This window comes from Martes martes (assembly GCF_963455335.1).
Source record: "Martes martes genome assembly, chromosome: 1".
Classification (NCBI taxonomy): Eukaryota; Metazoa; Chordata; class Mammalia; order Carnivora; family Mustelidae; genus Martes; species Martes martes.
This window is the reverse complement of record NC_137888.1, coordinates 107011401-107031534: the sequence shown is the minus strand read 5'-3', so window position 1 is coordinate 107031534 and position 20134 is coordinate 107011401. Positions and strand designations below refer to the sequence as shown.

The following is a 20134-nucleotide window of genomic DNA, read 5'->3' as shown; positions in this document are numbered from 1 at the left end:
TTCCTCTCAGTGGACATCTTTAACCTGACGCTCGAAGAAGAGCTCACTTGAGCACGGGTTTCATTCCAACACTTCCAACATGGGCAAATGTACTTGCAAATGGCAGGTTCCCCCCTCCCCTCCTGCCAGCTCTTGTACTAGCTTCCTAACCTCAAATCCCCAAATCTCTTTGGCCCAGAAAGCTCCCTCATCCATTGGAACAGAATTGGATGTGACTGTCAGCTATAAAGGGGAGCAAATTGGGAAAGATCTAAAGCACCCCTCATCCCACTCTAACCCCTAGAGCCCCTGAGTCAGTAGAGACAGAAGGTCAAGCTTGGCCTTTTGAAAGCCAAGTTTCTTTTTCTACCATTAACTCTCTCCCCAGAGTTGGTGCTAACTAATTTCTAAGATGAACAAGTTATGAGAATAAAGCATTATTTTTTCCTACTCATTCTTTTGATGAGGAGCCAAGAGTCCTACTTTCAAATGGTGGGTGATGGTGTTGCCCATGTTGTCTGTTAGGGTGACACCTCTCTCCCAGGTCAAGACAAGAAAGACTGGGAGCAGGAGACGGTCTAGGAGGCTTTACCACAGGGCTGCAGGTCAAGAGATGTGCGGACTCACCTGCAGAAACTACTGACAGAGTGTATGTCTGTTTTTCTTTCAGAAGTGCCTAACTGCCAGTCGTCCTACATCAGAGGGGGGTATTTCTCCAGCAGCCATGAAGGTAAGTAACTTTTAAAAAAAGAATATTCAAGCAAGCTGAAAATTGCTCAGCTTCCACGCTAAGATTTGGGATCATAGATAAGTTAAACCCTTCTTGAGTCATGAAATGAGAACTCATTGACAGTAACCTTCAGTCATTCTGCGGCACGGTCCTGAACGCAGTGAGGGCCACCATCATTTTCAATAGTAATGACTTTAACTTTTCAGAGTTCATGAGATAATACGAAGAAAAAATAAACCAATAAATCAAATAAAATTTCCATCCAAGGAGGTTTATCTAGCGGTATATAACATTACCAGCCTGAATGAGCACTTGGGAACTATGTGACGACTTGAGATGGTAGGTTTAGGACTTCTCTGAACACTGAAACAGGGAAGGGTTTTTATTCCTTAGAACATTTTCCCCAGAAGTAGGTCTTGTCTCTCCTTAAATACCCAGAGAGGTGTGATTCCCCAAAGCCATGGCATCAGCTTCCCCTGGGATCTGTTGGAAAGGCAGGTTCTCGGGAACCCCCCCTCCACCTACTGCCTCCGAGGCTCCAGGGGCCCAGCACTCCATGTGGTGACATGCCTTCCACGCGGTCCTGATGCCCGCTCTGGTTTGAGAATTATTATAGTACTGGGAGTTGCAGCTTTGGCTGCACGTTAGAATCAGCTAGGAGCTTTCAAAACTTTCGGTGTCTGGGCTTCACCCAGAACAAGTAAATCAGAAATTCTGGGGTGGGTCTTAGGCATTAGTTCTTTTTAAAGGTCCCCAGGTGATTCCAATGTGTATCCAAGGAGGTTTGAAAAGCTAATGAGACAGTACTAGGAAGCACCTACTCGTTTGTGTCATGATTGGTTCACAAGCGTGATCTCTATGGGGAGCGGCTTCCCACTGACTTGAAGAGAGGCGAGACCCAGTGGGGTTGCACTGGGTGCCCGAGAATAGTGCCTGAGAATATTCTGGAGTGCGTGTCCAGCCCTGGGAAGGAAGGGCTGTCTACCGGACCTCTGACTGCGATCGATCGGCACAGCTGTGCGAGGCTCTCTTCCAGGTTCCTGAATGTTTCTGCAGCAGCAATTGATGTCTGCAGCAGGCAAACTGGGAGGGGGTAGGGGAAGAGAGGGAGGAAAACATTTTGCATAATTACAACATTTAGGAAGGAGCATGCTCTTAAAGGAAATATTTTTAGTAAAGCATTGGGCTGCTTACTACACACAGAATATCTGGCGAGTTTGTGTGTCTTCCCCCTACTCTCTTCCATTCCTCTCCCTGACCCCGCACGCAGCGGAGGAGCTAGTTTCAAAGAGACCTGCATTCTTAATTGCTCTAAATTTCCGTGATGTGGCTTCTCCTTCCTTCTTCTAGAGGCTTGACCACGGATGCCAGTTAGTGAAACAAGTGTTTCTGATTGGCATCTGTGATTACTAAGATAGCCATCCTGCCTTAGCTTTCGTTCACCTGGAATCTCTGCACAGCGGGTGAATCTTTCATTTCCACTGGGCTTCTCAAATAGGTTCTTCCTTCCTGCCACCTTTGAGCGGTGGGATGGTTGTGGCCACAACTGCTGTAACTGCTGGGGCAAATTCAACTGACTTAATTTCACATAAGCCAACAGCATCTTGCAGATGTTTAGAGAACCTCGTGGGGCAGTGACTAGAAACCGCAGATACACTGAAACGACACTCACGGGCAGGCCCTCATCTGATTGGTTTGAAAGCCAAACCTAGAATTTCATTTAGGTTTACCTTTTTTTTTCCTGTATACAGTGAATGTATTATCCTTACAGATAATACAAGTTTGACAGATGTGTAAATTTCGAAGAGTTTCCTTATAATGGCTTTATAATAAGGCCATTAAAACATCACTGGAGTATCAGAATCCAAAGGGAAAGTCAGGAGATTTATAGCTTCCTGGCAGCCAAGACAGAAAGAAAGAAAGAGAGAGAGAGAGAGAAAGAAAGGAAAAAAAGAAAAGAAAAGAAAGAAAGGGAAAAATAGAAAGAAAGAAAGGAGGGAGGGAGGGAAAGAAGGAAGAGAGAGAGATAGAAAGAAAGGAAGGAAGGGAGGGAGAAGGAAGAAACATGAGGAGGGATTATGTAATTCTTATTGATAATAGAAAGTATAACAGTTTGTCATAAAAGTCAGTTTCCTGGTACCAGATTGAAAAATAAATTTATCATAGGATTCACTGAAATCCTGACTTAAAAGCAAGTGTTGTGTTCTTAAATCTTTTTTTAATGGAGATTCTTTCATATTTATTCAAATATTTGTTGAGCACTTATTATGTACAAGGCGATATGAGATTACGAAGATATTCAGGACTTGTTCTTTATCCTCAAGGAATTTAGAACCCATGACAGAGACTATATGAGATAAAGCTCTCACATTATCCAGTTAATTTCTTTTTTTGGGAGGGGGTGAGGGAGACCAAGAATCTTCAGGCCCAATCTCACAACCCTGAGATCATGACCTGAGCCAAAATGAAGAGTCGGACACTTAACCGACTGAGCCACTCAGGCCCCCCTACCGTTAATTTCTTAATAGTACTCATCACAATGTACAGTTACTATCTTAATCTTTTTAACTATCATTTATTGTACACTTATGTGCCAGGCACTACTCTTGACACTGAGGTATAAAGATAAACAGATCAACGTAACAGAGTATATATTAATAACCCATATTCTCACACAACTAATTCTCATACAATTAGCATCTTCCCCTGTCTGCAAATGAGGAAGCTGGAGCGCAGAGAGGTCACACAGCGAATCCAGGTCCGTCAGTCCGGCTCCATGGCCCACACTTTATAATGCTCCACACTACCCCAAGTCTCACTTTTCTTTCCTAGTAGTCTCCTGCCTTTGGGATACAAGCTCCATGAGAGCAAACACCAAGTCTCTGTTCTTCTTGTTACCCACCCTCTTCTAGCACAGTGCCTGGCATAAATATTTATTGGGTTAAATAATAAATAAATGTCAATAAAATATACTAATAAATAAATGTCAATAAAATATACTTCCTTTGATATCGTGCGGCAAACAGAGAAATAGTGCTTCAGGCTGAGAAAATAGAAATGAGTAGCACACACCCCAAGATAATCTCAGTCTCTTCCAAGGTGGGCAGTGCTTTCCCAGTCACAGGCCTTTTAAACACAGCACTGGTCCTGCCAAGAAGAACTTGATCTTGGCCGATTGTGAAGAAAGAACAGATTATTTCCCGGCATCTTTACCGGTGAACTTTTCAAGTCCTAGCAAATACTTCTCAAAATCTCATGCTAGTCATTCACCGCAGCGCAGGCTCGCGGCATCTCCCCACCACACACCTGACATGCACACACCCGACACACGCACACCCCCCTGTACTGCCCAGCCAGCTGGACAGAGCAGGGCACATGGCTGAGCTCATGGGAGCTGCCAGGACTCTCTGCTGAGGAGTGTGCTGGAAGGGGAGCGGGGCTGGCATGCTCACCCCTTAGAAACAGGCTTGGCCACAGGGAGGGATGTGGTCCCATCAAGCCTCTTAACTGACTTTGATTGGAACCGCTGATCTTGTCAGGTTGCCTGGTGACGTGACTGGGTGGTCAGCACAGAAGGCGCACATTCTGGATTGAGAGTGCCGGCCGTCCTTCCTTCTCCCTGACCCCTTTCACTTTTTGCCCTCCCTTCCTTTCATTTCCACTTATCTGTGTTGAGCCCATCAGTTACCCGCTTTTGACCTCTGGTTTGTTAACTCTACGACGAACAAGTTTTTATTGCTAGGAAGTCTCTTCAGATTTCTTCCACTATGTCTGGTGATAATACTTCCAGCTTCCTTTTAAATGTATTGCTAATCCTCCACAGGCCCAAGCCTTTACTCATTTTGGCAGCGTTGTCCACCCTCCAAGCTCTTTCATAATTGAATGAGGTACACGGGCAGCCTCGACAAGTCCTGGGAAAGGTTGAAATTAATATTTGCTAAAAGGAAAATGGCAAGACTATGTACAGATCAACCAAATCCTCCCAGGTAGGCCAACAGAAATAGATGAGTTGTCTTTTCAGATATAAAAGCTTAGTCACAGCAACACTGACCTATACAGACCTTATAACAAGATGTGAAGGAACTTACTGGTGACTCAGCACTTCCCTGAAGTCTTAGCTCGAGTAGGAGGAATCGATGCTTCTCTGACTGAGGCATCAGAACACCAATGCCTAAGTCCTTCTGAAGCCCTGTCAGATTCAGTCTGGCAAACATATGGCAATTAGTAGGGCTTAGGACCTGAAATAGCAGAATTCCATTTTAGTCCTTAAAACCAGAGTTTTAGTAGGATAGAGATAGAATTTGTTAAGCAACATGTTCATTCTTTTTAAATTTTCCTTCAGGTTTTTCATATGAAAAAGATCCCCGATTGTACTTTGACGACACTTGTGTTGTTCCTGAGAGACTGGAAGGTAAGTAGCTCCTCCAGTTTGTTGCTAAGCCAGAATGTCAGCGATATCAGAGCCCCTCAATCTTGTGAGCGCCAGGTTGGCATTAACAACTCCTTCATGCCCAAATTGTCCAAGAAACCTAAGACTAAACTATTGCATGTATATCCTCATCCCAAATAGGCAAAGTCAAACAAGAGCCCACCATGTATCGAGAGGGGCCCCCTTACCAGAGGCGAGGTTCTCTTCAGCTGTGGCAGTTCCTGGTTACCCTGCTTGATGACCCGGCCAATGCCCACTTCATTGCCTGGACGGGCCGTGGCATGGAGTTTAAGCTGATAGAACCTGAGGAGGTAAGCACCAGTGCCGGGCTTGGATGGATGATGTTTGATTGGTTGATGATGACAACGATGATGATGATGTCTGCTCTTGTTCAGTTCTCAACGGAAGCTTCTTACTGTGTTAAGGATGCTCTTCTCATTCAGATTCTGACCCGGCCAGTGGGCTTGGCAGTTCTCTTCCTGTTACTAGGACAAGTTATAATCCAGGGACAGGCAGAGCTCTCCACTGTAGAAAACACAAGAAGTATTAGTAACACTTCTGTAAAATCGGAAGAGTGGGGCCACGAAGACTTGCATCCAGAGAGCATCTGTTTTCCATCTCAGAAAGTCTTTTTCAAGTGTTGTTTCAGTGATACCAATATGCTGGTGATACCAACTTGTGTTGGTGTGGGTCCTCATTTGTCACAGGCTATATTTGAGGCTATATGAACATACTGTATGACTTTGTGGTACTATCAGATGTACCTACAATACAACAGATTGTATATTTCAAATGGCTCTAACCCTAGAGAAATAAAATGATCAGAAATGAGTCATTCTTATGGGCTTAGATTTTTCTTAAGTGTATTATGTGGCATCACAATAGTTCATTATCCTAATAGAAAAAGAAACACTATTACTATTTGTTTGCCCAGAACTATTGACAGAAAGGCCTATAGACAGCATCAGTATCATTTCTTCAATGGGGAAAATCTACAGAACCCCTTTCCTAAATATCACATAGGCAAGTAAATTAAATCATGTTCTCAGTTTGGCATATTCCAAAGGGGTTGATTGTAAATTTCTATTTGATTTAGACCCTAGAGAAATTATAAATGGGGGGAAAAAAACTGTCCTGAAAATCTGATGTAGGCTTCTTCTGGTAGCTTATACCTAGGCATTATACGTTAAACCAGCAGAGCAAAAGCTATCTCTGGGTTAGATGTAAATGAAATGGGAACAGTCCTCTTAGTAGGCATTTGAGCAAGAATGGCAGTTTTAGATGTTGTTGGATTAACTCCAGGGCTCACCCTCGGCACACCAAAGGGATCAGTTGGCCTGGGGGTCAATAGCAGGAAGTAGCCTCTTGGCACTTGGTTTGGAAGAAGAAAATGGTCTGAAAGTTAAGATGAGAAAAGGAGACTATGTGGATTGGAAATGTCTCAAGAATCCCAGCTAGTAGGAGGGTAAGGAAGGCTTCGCCAAAGGCAGTTATAGAAGAAGGATCTGTGGCGTTCCCTGTCTTGCGTCCTTCATAAAAATGGAAGTGTGTCGCCATCTCCCGTCGTCACCCGTTTCCGTTAAGACTGAGTCTCCCTTCAAAGCTGGAGTTTGGTACTCCTGTGTTTCTTGAAGCTTTTCCTGCAGCAAGTCAGGTGGGAAATGGAGGCATGCCCAAGAGCCATCCGCCCTACAGGCTCTTCCTCCTAACCTGGCCTGGTTGATCGGATGCTTGAAGAAAGCATGTTGCCTGGACTCACCGAGGCTTGCTGCAAGCAAGTCTGTGTCTGTCACAGGCCGTCCTTATTGCTTTATCTCATTTCACAAACAGGAGCTTTTATTCCTTTATTGCCACTGCCTTGGGCCTGACCACAGGCTGTGCTGTTGCAGGTGAACCTGGCTATGACCCTCTGTAAAGCCGTTACTGAATCTTTGGCTCTCCTACCAGCTGGAAAGACAATGATGAACCGATGGTAAAGGGCTCCTGCTTTCATACTTCCTAGAGAAACTAACATTAGTCCAAAATGCTCATAAATGCCAAGTAGCCAAGTCAAATGAGAGGCCTATTGTGGCCTTGCGCCTCCCTCAGCCGACAGGACGGCTTCGTTTCTGCAGGAATCCTTCTTTCCACCCCACCCTGAAATCCCCTGGTGCTCCACGAGCTCTGAGTGATCCGCTCTCTGATGTTCCAGAACCACCTCTGTTCCGCGTGCACACTCTGGCCTCAGGACACGCAGCAGGCAGGAGTGGCTGAGCTCTTTCCCTCCCAGTTGTGTTAACTTCACCATCCCCACTCTTTGTTAAAGCCGGGAAGATACCAACTCCTCGAGAAAGCTGGAAGACGTTGTCATGGGGGGAGCTTGAAGGGTGAAGCGGAGGAGGAAGCTGTTTGGGACGTAATTGTAGGCAGCTGTGTGGCTGAGTAGTGCACTCTGGGTAATTATCCATAATATCCATTACACTGTGCATGGAAATTGTGGTTTTAGAGCTGCGTTTTGGCAGGCCCCCTAATCAAATGTCTTTTGATAGTCATCCAGCTTAGCACCCTCTCAATTATGACTGACTCGGCTTTAATCTGGAGCCATTTTAACTGTGAATCTGCATTAATGAATATTTTGGGGGGTAGGGTTGTTTGTTGAACATGTGGCAGATAACTGATGCCATGGGGAGGTTTAAAAGGATGGGCTTCGAGAAAGAGCTGCTCTCTGTGCTGTGGCTTGCTGTCTCTTGAAGAGGGAGGAAGAGAAATGTGAGGTTTTTTTTAACTCTTTCAGCCTCTGTCCTCAAGATGTGTGTGATCAAAGTAATGAATGGGAAAATGACAGAAAGAGCTGCTAACAAGCTCTTGCCTGCTCCCCTTCCCCCAGAAATGGGGCAGCCCTCATTTCCAGCAGCTTGCCGTTGTGCTTCATCATGCATTACTGTAGAAGGAGCAGCCCTAGGGAGGGCTCCTGAATCACAGGGCCCCGGCCCAAGAGGATGAGTCAGTAACTATGGCTACCAGAGCTGCTTGGAAGTCGGTGCGGTGCAGAACCGTGCTCCAGGAAGCCATTGCATATGCAAGTGACAGCAGAGAGAGGCCAGGGCTGAAGCTGAAGAATCTTCCAGAATTGATTTCCACCACCGAATACTGGAAGACGATGAGACTGGGCTTCCTTTTGGGTTCCCGGCAACTGGCGGGCTCACAGCAGTTCAAAGACAGCTTCGTAGTCATTGCTTTTGAACAGGGTAGAAGGATGTGTATTAGTTGAGCAGGTCTTTCTTGCACTGCTGTTTCTGTTGGTTGAAAATGTTTATCTTCTGTAGCCAAGGAATGGATTTTTGGTGAACTGTGCCTTTTTGGCTATTTCAAAGAGAAGACTTGGATGGGTGCAGTGTGGAGAAAGAAGGAGAGCCAGGGACATCATGCATGCCATAGGGGCCCAAGGCACACGAATGGAAACTTCACTTTCACACGGTCTGTTGCAAGGCAGAGAGGAATCAGAATCATGGCTATTGAATTATTCTAATGTAATTAGGACAGATGCATTCTTCCTTGCTTATCAGATCATTTCTGGTATTTTTAAAGGTCATTTTAGAATCCTGATTTCAGAAGATGTTGCTTTCATTCTGCCCAGATGCTTTAAGTGAAATGCTTTTTTTTTTTAATCCACTTTCCCATTTGCATTCTCCCTACTTCCCATTCCATGTGTAACATCTGTTTTTTTTAAAGATCAAAGGAATATAGTTATTTTGGTTTTGTTTTTTCTTAAGTTTCCAAAAGTGACCTCAAATATTCAAAACATGACCCCTGGTTTCCATACATTTAAAGACCTCTGAGACTCCCATTTCTAAAGTTACTCTTCTCCTATATGGATGGTCATCCTTACAAGTAGGATTTGGACATTGAGATTCTTGAGAACAGAAATTGCTTGGCTGTCCTGACAATTGAGTAAACTCTACTAGGAAGTTTTCTTGCTATCAGGCATCTTTGCCTAAAACTCCAATTACATTTCCCCATCACTGCACCTCAGGTGGACTGGGTTGGATATAATGCACTTCAGAACTGTTTGGGAAGCCCTGTTAATTTTTCATTAAGTGGATAATGGTGCTGCATGTTTTAATGTCCATTCTGCAAGTCTGCTGGGAGCAGGGGATTGGATGGCAGTGGGCTAGAATGATCTGGTTCCCCCTTACTCCATGAGCTGCAGTAAGTAAACAGCTCCCAGCCCCTCGCCAATCTTATTAGAATTGAACTTTTGCTCTGCTGGCCCATTAGCAACTCACTAGTGTGTTTCTAATGTTTCAGGAATGACCATTCTAATTATTCCTTATTGACTGCTACAGAAACCATAGCACTTAATGGCAACATGTTAATGGTCTATGGGTATTGGTCAATAATTCATATGTGGAGAAACTGTAGAGAGCCTGCTTCCTCTGGGCCATTAGCCAAGCCCTCTGTAATCTTAAAGTGCTAGGATCCTTCCACCTCTGGATCTCACCTCTCTTAGCGGTTGTGACTGACTCATCACCTTTGTTGAATATTGGGTTTTGAGGGAATTAAGTATTTTTGCTTCCAGGTCAGGGAAGCGGACCATTGGCCAAAGCAGTCAAGTCTCAGAACTGGTGCTCCCGGGATTGGGAGAATACCGATAGGCCCAAGGAACGAGTTTCCATTGCTCTCTACTTCCCTGTCTCTTTAGGTTGCTCGGCGCTGGGGTATCCAAAAGAACCGGCCAGCCATGAACTATGACAAGCTCAGCCGTTCTCTACGCTATTACTACGAAAAGGGCATCATGCAGAAGGTGAGCAGTTACGAGAGGCACCTAGACCACTCTGACCACTTTCAAACATGTCAAGGGCTTCTGTAATACGACTGTGTGTAATGGCTGGGAGAAAATGTTAGCCTCGTAAGCGATTCTGTGGTAGGAAAAAGCTTGGGAGAAAAAACTTAAGAGTCAAATGAGATGTAAAGAGTATTTCTAATGCTCTTGGGTATGCGAACACCAGAGATTGCACATGGAACACGCTATAGGAAAATTAGGCCCCCCACCTTTACTTAAACTGCCTCTATTTACCAAAATGTCCAGAAACATAGGCCAACAGTTACATCTGTAAAGGAGTACATGGATGAATCAGTTTGAAGGCCTCCACTCCCACAAGAGCTGAGCTGAAGTCTTTAGTTGTCAAAATACCCAGACCTCTAAATCTCTTGGTTTCATACTCTCAATAGTGTTAGAGGAGTAAGGAAATCCTATTTCTCTTTCAGAACCTATAGAAAAAACTGGAACTCAAATGTAAAAAAACAACAACAACAAAAAACAAAACACAAGGTTTATAGAATGGCAGCAGAATCAACTAGTACCAGGTCACTCTTTGCAGAATGAAGGCTAAGGCATATTTTGAGGAAGCCGGTACAAAAATCCTCATTGGAATGGGTGGAAAGGGACTACGATCTGAAGATTCCGTAGATAGGCAGAAGATGGGAATGGTTAATCACTGGTTCTTCTTTCTTAGCCACCGTATTTTATGCCGCACTCTTACCCAGTTTCTAACATTTACACATCTAGGCCGTCTGTGGTGGGTGGCCAGTGAGATGCAGTGGCAGAAGCATATGGCCATGGCTGCTGAAAACCTGTCTGTGCTGAAGCCAGGCTTATCTCTTTCATAGGCAGGTGGTAATGGGACCCCAGGTTCCTCTCACCACCTTCAGAAGTATTAAACAGTTTGCCATGGGCCTCTTGATAGAGAAGAAAGGTGAAGATAAAGATAAAGTCTTATAGACTTTCTAGTGTTTCATACAGACTGTAAGGCTATTGCTGGTCTGGGTACCATCACCAACTCCTGTTTCCTCACCCACACTTGACTGCTTTCACTAGCATGGCCATCTTCCCTTAATTCATGTAGTATTTGTTTACCAAAGAATATACACCACGTGCATGGAAGTCACCAAGCATATTAGAAAGTGGGGAAAAAAAAACTATTAAACTGTCATTCGATTTAAGAACTAGAACATTCCTAATGCTTTCATTACCTGGCCAGCCGATCATCACCTCATCACTCCCAAGAATCTGAAGTCCTGAGGCTGGGTCTCCTTTCTTGCCCCCCGTAGCCCCCGCGCACCTCTCCATCACGGCCCTCTGTACTGTACTGTGAGCTCCTCTGGGGCAGTGCTGAGGGTTCGACTATAGTGCTTGGCACAGAGTTGAAAGACAATCTAGAATGGGCAGTCTCTCGACTTCCCCTTTCTGTAAAGTATACAATTCAGTGGTTTTTTAAATATATTCACAGAGTTGTGCAACCATCACCACAATCAATTTTAGAAGATTTTATCACCCCAGAAAGAAACCCCAAACCTATTCGCAATCACTTTCCATTTTCCCCCAGACCTCACACACACACACACACACACACACACACACACACACACACACTCCCCTTTTAATGTTAATACTATAAGGTGGAATCCTAAAATTCAGGAAGAAGAGCTATTATTCCTTTGTTCTTCCCAACTCCAGATCCAATCTGAGGGAATGTGACCAAGACACAATAACTTGAACTACCAACAGTGAGTTGTCCTGGGACTAGGTCCTCAGTTGTTTCAGGAAGTGGAAGAGAACTTCATTTCTGAGGACAAAACAGGCAAAGAGTGCCGGGAGGCACAAGAATGAGGCTTGGATGGCTTCCAATCCTAACACTCCCATTTATTAGTTGGATGCTTTAGATTGACCTGCCAAAGCCTCTCTTCCCCCAAAAACAAAACAAAACAAATAAACAAACAAAATAATAAAAAAAAAAACCCTACTGTAATTTCACAGGGTAATATATGTGAAAATGTCCCAGAGATAATACTGTGCTATGCAATGTAAGGAATTGTTGTTATATTTATGACATGACCTATGAGTGAAAGAGAACTAATTAAGGGTGAATAATAGGGTGCCCACATGGGGAGAGATACAGAAAACCTGGGGTCCCATACTCTCAGCTTTTGAAAGGGAAAATTGAGGTGCACAGAGGTTAAGACTCATTAGTGACTGAATGAGGATGGGAAGCCATCCACTCCTGGCCCCTGATCTCATATTATTTCCACTCTGCCTTTCTACCTCACTCTGCTGCATGTATGTACTGGCTTTTGGGGAGGGCCATCAAGAGATTTAGCATTAAGCCTGTAACTTAAAAAAAAACTAAATAGGGTTGATTGTGTACATCTGCTACCCTTATGTCTTGCTTTGGTGAAGATGCTGCTTGTTCAGTTTCGCTCACACAGCCCCTAATTCCTAGTGCTTGAGTTCCAAAGAACATTGGTGGAGACAGCCGTGTTCTGGTGACTAGACAGACATGTCACCATAAAATAAGCTTTCGGACCTATTAGGAGAATTCTACCGTTCCCTCTCTAAGCTGCCACCATAGCAACAGATTTTTTTAAACCCAAGATTTGGAAGCAAAGCCATATGTCTGCAATTGAAAAGAGATTCTAGAATCACAACATAATGACCAAAGGGCAGGGTAAGACTCGACCTTTTGAATTTTTGAGCTTAAACATGTTCATTTTATCAGTAATTTCAGCGCCCTTCCCTTGCCCTTTTGCATTACCCAAGCCAACCACATTATCAGGCTTGATTTTCAATGGTGGAGGTCCTCTTGCACTGATGCTAACCAACCAGCAGAGAATGGCTGATCCCATGGACCTGGATGGCTCATCAGCTACATCGTGAGGCCTTTGAATCAAGACCTTTGGTTCTAATAATAAGATAATGCATAAAATTCATAAAAAGTTAGCAGTTCTTCAATGTAGCAGAACCGTGGAATGCAAAATTTAAAACCACAGGTAAGCCAAAAAGCAGTTCTGTTTGGCTTTGGAACCCATTCAAATTTCCGCATAGGCTCTACTGATCAAATTCCTAGCCCTTCGAAATAACAAAGCTATACCGTGAAGACTGTGAACTTTGGAGGTAACTGAAAACATGGCCTGACTTCTGCTTTTCACTTTTCAATCTTCCTTGTAACACCAAGCACAGGCCTCGGTATAACCTTTCTTTCTCACCTGTGAATATAACACAGTGAGAATTTTCCTCTAAAAGAACATAAATAAACAAACAAGCAAACAAAAGTGAGCCTTTCTAGTGTGAATTTGAAATTTGGATATCTTTCAGTCAGTCAGATGACACTGCTGCTGAGTGGTGGTGTCAACAAAACACTTGGCACATAAGAGGTCCCCCAGATTTCTCAAAATAAATCGGAATGGTTTGGGCCATCAGCTACTAATGAGCGTCCTTTGGGCCCTGGCTCCTTGAGAACTTGTTGACATATGAATACCTCACCATCCTTCCCTTCCCTGGGTTTTCTCCCCCCACCCCTGCAACCCCGTGCCCTGTTCCAGCTGGGCCTGAGAAGGTGTGCTTTCTCTCTCAGGTGGCCGGGGAGCGATACGTCTATAAATTTGTCTGTGACCCGGATGCCCTTTTCTCCATGGCCTTCCCCGACAACCAGCGTCCGTTCCTGAAAGCAGAGTCTGAGTGTCACCTCAACGAGGAAGATACCCTGCCGCTAACCCACTTTGAAGACAACCCGGCTTACCTCCTGGACATGGATCGCTGCGGCAGCCTCCCCTATGCCGAGGGCTTTGCTTACTAAGTTTCTGAGTGGCTGAGCGGCCGAACCCTAGAGCTAGCAGTTCCCATTCAGGCAAACGAGGGCAGTGGTTTTGTGTGTGTTTTTGGCTGTTCCTAAAGCTTGCCCTTTGAGTATTATCTGGAGAACCCAAGCTGTCTCTGGATTGGCACCCTTAACGACAGATACCTTGGCTGGGAGTGGGAACAGGGAAGGGGCCGAAAAACCACCAAAAGGCTGGTGCCTCAGCTCTGATCCTGACAAGGTTTCTGGGAAGAGATTGCAAAGGAGCCTCCTTCCCACGGACAATATCTGCAAAGCAATACCTTGTTCAGGTTAGTGCCCACAAACCGGGACAGAGTGTGTGACAATCTGCATTGGTCATGGACTACTAATTGCCTTTACATCGAAGGGCTCTGATTTGCACAATTTATTGACAAAGAAATGACAAACCCATAGAACGTTCGGCGAAGAAGCTGGGGCAGCTCAGCCCGCGAAGGGTTAAAAGTAGATCTTAAAATTCGGAGAGCTCTTCAAGCTCAAGCTGAAATGTTTCCCCCTGGGTCTAGAAAGAAGGGGGTGAAAGTCAGAACAGCTGTTACCCACTCCGTGGTTCTCAAATAATAAACCGTCGCTACTCTTGGGAACCTTCTAGCCATGTGGTCACCACGTAGAACAAGCCCCCTTTCTCTTCCCAGTCACACGGCAGTGTGTGGATGGCTTTCATTGTAGAAGGGTGACTTACACTTTTGACAGTATTTTGTTTTGCTTCGATTCGGGGGATCGTTTTGTTTTGGTGGTTGTTTTGGGAAAACAGTTTATAAACTGATTTTTGTAGTTTTGGTATTTAAAGCAAAAAAAAAAAACAAACCTTTTGGTAACTGTGCACTGCGTCCTTAGCACGGCAGTGCCGACTGATGAAGACGCTGCAGCTTGAAAGGGGCTTTGCTGGGGGCGCCCCCTTAGCCACGCACAAGCCCACTCTATTGCCTGCTTTGTGCTTTCTGCACCAGTCAGCCTGATGGAACATTTGCACCTGAGTTGTACATTTTTGAGGTGTGCAGGGCAGCCTGGACACACCGCTTAGATTCCATGTGTATAGTTCCCCGTGTCCTCTAACACGCCCTCTCTGGAAAGCATATGTACATAATACGCGTCATGTCCATTTGACACCTGGCCACCCGGTGGGAACCCTGGGGCTGTCTGCTGTCTCCCCAGGCATGACCGATGACAATTTCCATCTCATCAGTTCGTTTTCTTTTTTTTTTCTTTAATTCTTGGACTTTAAACCCTGCATAGGATTCAATAGGGTTTGAGATGTATGTGTGACACTGACAGGTAAAACAGTGCTAGCAGTTTAGTTTCCCTCCACTTTATCAAAAAAAAAAAAGTTTACTCCAGATGCTGTATGATATTGGAAAAGTTTTCCACCACCCAGCTAAAGCGATGTGCAAGTCGGCCTCAGAGTAGAGGAGAAGTTCTTAGGAAGTGGTAGTGCCTTGCTGCCTGCTCCGCTGATAGGATCCCTCGCTCCCCACCTCCCGCCCCCCGTGGCACTTAGCACGTTGATAATGACCCCTGGTCTGCACCTGCACCAGACAGTGCTGACCCAGTGAGGGGAAGAAACATGCTTTCCGTTGTTGCCTCTGAACAGGGTGCGCACCCGTCTCCACTAGTCCCCCTTCTGACCAGCAGCAGCACGTTCGCAAAGAGGTTCAATAGGGAGAAGGGGTGCGTTTTACAGCTATGAACACATAAGGTTTCCCACTATTGGAAGCTAATTAGCCCGCCAAGGTATTGAACCTCTAGCTTGGGCCTTAATTAGCATTGTACTCTAATCAAAGGACTCTTCCCCAACCATATTTATAGCTCTCTAACCTACACATAGTCTATATATAGATGCATACTTCACCCCCAGCTGGCTAGAGATTTATTTGTTGTAAATGCTGTATAGGATTTGTTTTTTTTCTTCCTTCTCCTGGTTTGGGTTTTCTTTTCTTGATGGATTTACGCTGTCTTAGCAAGTATGAAACTAACCCTCTGTAGCCTGAGCTCTCCTCCCCCCTCCCTGCCCACCCCCACCACCCCTCCGACGCTGTAACTACGGGGCCTGTGCTGTCATGGGACACAGGATGGCGTATCACCGTTGCATTCCCATTGGACTCATGCACCTCCCGGATGGTTTTGGTTTTTTTTTATTTCTCTTGTTTTGTTTTATTTTTGCTTCTTTTCCAGAGTGTGGAAAGTCTACAGTGCAGAAAGGCTTTAACCTGCCAGTTGATTTGAAATACTTTCCCCCGCGCAGGGCCGTATGCAATCCTGCCAAGCTGCGTTATATTCTGTACTGTGTACAATAAAGAAGTTTGCTTTCAGTTTACCAAGTGCCTGAAACCTGCCTCTTTCTTGCCCTCCGTGGTCTCACTGGAAAGCAAGAAGAAGCCACCTGGCTTCCTCTCTCTCTCATTCGCTCTGATCTCCCTCTCCCCTCACCCCCATTCTCCCTCTGTTCGTCTCAGCTATTTAACCTTACCAGTGGACTGGAGTTGAGACTAATTAAAGGAACCTGGACATAGAAGTGCCCCGTGCTCTTTGGCCTCACCTCTCAAACTCTGGCGAAAAATTGGGGTCTGAAGCATGAGGAGGTAGAGAGGTCCTCTTCCCAGCCAGTGGTGAGCTGAGACCACCCCATCCCCTTGTGCCTACCTACCTGCTCAAAATTTGTAACCATTTGCCAAAGCCTAGCTCCTGTTTGGACCCTGGATTTTGTGAAAGATTACTAACTAGGCTAGAACTGTGAGTTCCAGAGTGATTGGAGCTCAGCCTCTCAGATACATACTTACAAAACCAATAAGCACCTAAGGAATTCTTCGTTACTAATTTTCCCTCAACAAGCTTTGATCTCAACAAGTAAAATTTTTACCGATATCAGGCTGTTCCTTGAGAATGACAACAAAGACTTCGGAAAGTCTTGGCCTGTTTCTTTCCTGGCCGTGCAGCAGAAGGAATTTTTCTTCCCGGGGTGTCTCCTCCTCGTGGGCATGTATTGTTGGGGGTGGGAGTGTGGTGGAAGGAAATACTGGCTGGGCGCGGGGCGAGGTTACTCTTTCACGCTTTTCTGCACCTTCCTTTGGGCTTTTCAAGACTCCCATTACAGGAGAGAAATAAGTAGAACCCTTTTCAGGCCTCTTAACAGAAGGCTTTCTGTAACTTTATCTACCGTCTTTCTTTCACTGTTTTACAAGCCCGTAAGTGTACAAACATCTGAGACTGAACCCGTGCATAGCGGCTCGAATCGGAGCTTGTGGGGCCTGAATGCCTGCCACATAAACCCATTAGCTTCGACAGTTTAAGAGGAGATGCCTGGGGACAAGGCAGGGGAGCCCAGGACAAAGCGAGCTCTGCCTCTCAGCTTCACCACGATAAGTCTGTGATAATCAGTTCCCCATTATTCACGGACTCATTATCCAACCCGGGCCTGGACCCAGATCGTTAACCTAATGCCGGAGGTCACCAAACACTGGGCCGCCCTTCTAGCATTGGGCGCTAGGATAAGGAAGCCCAGAAAATGTGAAGTTTACTCTTCATCGAGGTCCCCTTTCATGAGCCAAGCCAGGCAGACAATGCTTACTCAGTTGTTAGATGACAAAGAGGTAGTGTGAGGGCAAAAGAATGCGGTCATGAGAGCCCGGGTATGTGCAGAATCTAAATTCTAACACAGCTGGGACAAATGTAGATGAATGTGGAAGAAAAACACTCATGTACCCAGATGGTTGGACACCTTAGACAATCCGTTGCCCGGTGCTGTAGGTGGCTGGAGCTGTGTGTGTGTGGCCTCTGGAACACAAGCAAAAGGGGGAAAAGGCCAGAAAAGCATCAGTTTTAGCACATATATTTATGTAAGCATTGATTTTATTTAGCATAAATGCACTGTACTTAAAGTAGGCGGTGGGAGTGAGAGTGGTGGTCAGACCAGACACTAGGTCCTGATCCCAGCAAATACACCGATGTCCCGGACTCTGGTCCTTGAGCCATCAGCCTTTCTTCTGCTCCTCCAGTTTAAGACCTGAATCCATACCCAAGCCTTGTTTGTTGACCTTGGCAGTGAACCTCAGAGAGCTCACCTTTGAATGGCACTAAACAGTTTACAGAGCACTTTTTCGTCCCCATTATCTTTTTGGCAGGCTTTCTTAAATGGTAACACTCTGTTGAAATCGAATCTGAAAATGCGGCTGTTAAGCCTCCCAAAGTACTTTCTTGGAATGTTCACAGTGGCTGCTGTGGGGAGAGGACTAGACACGGGGGTTCTGGCCCCAGCTCTGGGGCTGACCGAATTAACTTGATCTCAGAGCCATCCTGACCCTACCTCCCAGGTCAGCGAGGGCATTGACAAGCCGATGCTTCTGGATCTCTTAGGTGGTATGGGAGAGAGGAGTTCCTTCAGTAATTCAAGGGGGGTGTGTGTGTGTGTGTATGTACACATGCGTGCACAGGTTTAACAGTTAAAAACATTCTCAAGTCATTACTTCTGAGGAAGCTCTGAAGATTGCTGAGTCCCACCATTAAAGGTATGTGCTTGTTCATTTCCCAAGCCTCTGCGGGGTACCTGCTAGAAGCCAGGCACTGCTGGATGCTGAAGATAAATGACCTCGGATGGCATTTTTCAAATAAAACCCTGTTCGTGGTACAGTAGTACCTTCGTGACTCTGTAAACGGTGTAGTCGCTAGCTCATGGCGGCTCGGTCGCAAATGCCACTGACGCCGCCTTCTTTGGACCACACTGACCAGAGGCTGAGGAGGGCGGGTATTTCCCCTCGAGGTACTTCCCACCAGGAAGAGCAGAGGGTAGGCCCAGGAGTCCGTGTGCTGGGAGCTGTTGGCAGAGGCGGGAATGCCGGTGGGCTTAGGCAAAGGAGAGCTGGGATGTGGGGTGGCAACGCCCACTTCCCGAATTAGCAGGGCTCTCCTGGATGACCTTGGTTGTTCGGTCTCCATACTTAAGGTGGGTGATTCTTTGCTTCTGTCGTTCTGTTAACCAACATTTATCAAGCATCTCTTTTGTATAAGACAGTGCAATAGATGCTTTGAGGCGGGCGTGGGGGTCACACAGGGAAACCCACCCTCCCCTTACACAGCTCACAGGCTAGTGGGGAAAATGGTTTTCTACGTGAAACTAGAATACGAGTTGTAACTATTACTCATCCAGTAAATCGTGCCTGTGCTATCCGGGCACCGCTCTGCGATCGGTAGCAGGAAGACAAAGAGGTGCAAGTCTCTTGCTCTCAGGGATCTTACCTCTGGGGAAGGGGGTAAAAACCACATGAAACACATAGTGACGGTGTTCTTGAGACGGTGTTCAGTACCGGGGCGAAAATAAGGGAAATAGTGAACGGTGAGGTGTGGGGGTTGCGATTCTAAGCAGGGATGTCGGGGAAGACCTCACAGCTGGGTAAAGACTTGAAAAAAGTAAAATACCCGGATTTATCGCTGAAGGAAAAGCATGTGGACAGAGGGAAGAGCAAGTGCGAGGTCCTGGAACTTTGAATACACGCAGAATATTGAGGAATAGCGAGGCCTGCGACTCGGAGTGAGATGCAGTGGGGCACACAGAGAGAGGCAGAAAGAAGTTGTGGTTGTATTATCTAGGGATTATTATCTAGGTTGTATTATCTAGGGACAGGCAGGCTCTTGAAAGACTCTGAGCTTTGCTCTCTTAATGTTCAGCTGTCAGAGGTTTTGAGAGACAAGTGACATAACCTGACCTGTATTTGAAAGGACCCCGCTGGCTGCAGAGTTGAAAATAGATTATAGGGGACAGGGAAGGAAGCAGAAGCCTGTATCATAGGCTATACAGTAATGCAGGCGAGGTGACACAGGGTTTGGTCCAGGCCACAAAGAGGCCATAGTCTGGCTGTATTTCTAAGGTAGAACCAATAGGTTTTAGATGTGTAGAGTGAGAGAAAGAGAGGAATCTGTTATGGCTCCAAGGTTTTTTGGCCTGGGCACAAGGAAGTTGCAAAGCTGCCATTTACAGCTACTTACTGAGATAGAGGAGGAGAGATTGGGGGTGGGAGGGGGAGAAGAACAGGCCTCCTGTTTTGAACGCATTAACTTTGTAGAAATCCAAATGGGAACATTGATTCGAATATACAAGTCAGGAGTTCAGGAGAGAGACCCAGACCATAGGGACAAAGAAGTCGTCAGTTCAGTGTGTATTTAGAGCTGAAGCTGGATGAGATCACGAAGGGAATATGTCTAGATAGAAAAAAGAAAAGTTCCCAGGACTGAGCCCTGAGGACTTCAAGATTAAGAGGTTGAAGCAATGGAGAAGAACCATCAGAGAAGGGGAAAGTGGCTAGTCAGGAAGGGATGATCAGAACAGTATTTGCAGGAGAAAGGAGAAATCAACAT

At 45.6% G+C, this 20134-nt stretch overlaps 1 protein-coding gene across 1 annotated transcript in view; it reads left to right on the top strand.

Moving 5' to 3' along the window:
- The window catches only part of ETV5 (ETS variant transcription factor 5), a 58102-nt gene extending 41999 nt beyond the window's left edge, over positions 1-16103 (top strand). Inside the window, exons 9-13 of the mRNA XM_080800417.1 lie at positions 650-709; positions 5052-5120; positions 5280-5449; positions 9820-9921; positions 13529-16103. Coding sequence (XP_080656543.1) covers positions 650-709; positions 5052-5120; positions 5280-5449; positions 9820-9921; positions 13529-13750 — 623 coding nt within the window. The 3' untranslated portion in view covers positions 13751-16103. The remainder of the gene's footprint in view (positions 1-649; positions 710-5051; positions 5121-5279; positions 5450-9819; positions 9922-13528) is intronic.
- The last annotated feature ends 4031 nt before the right edge of the window (positions 16104-20134 follow it).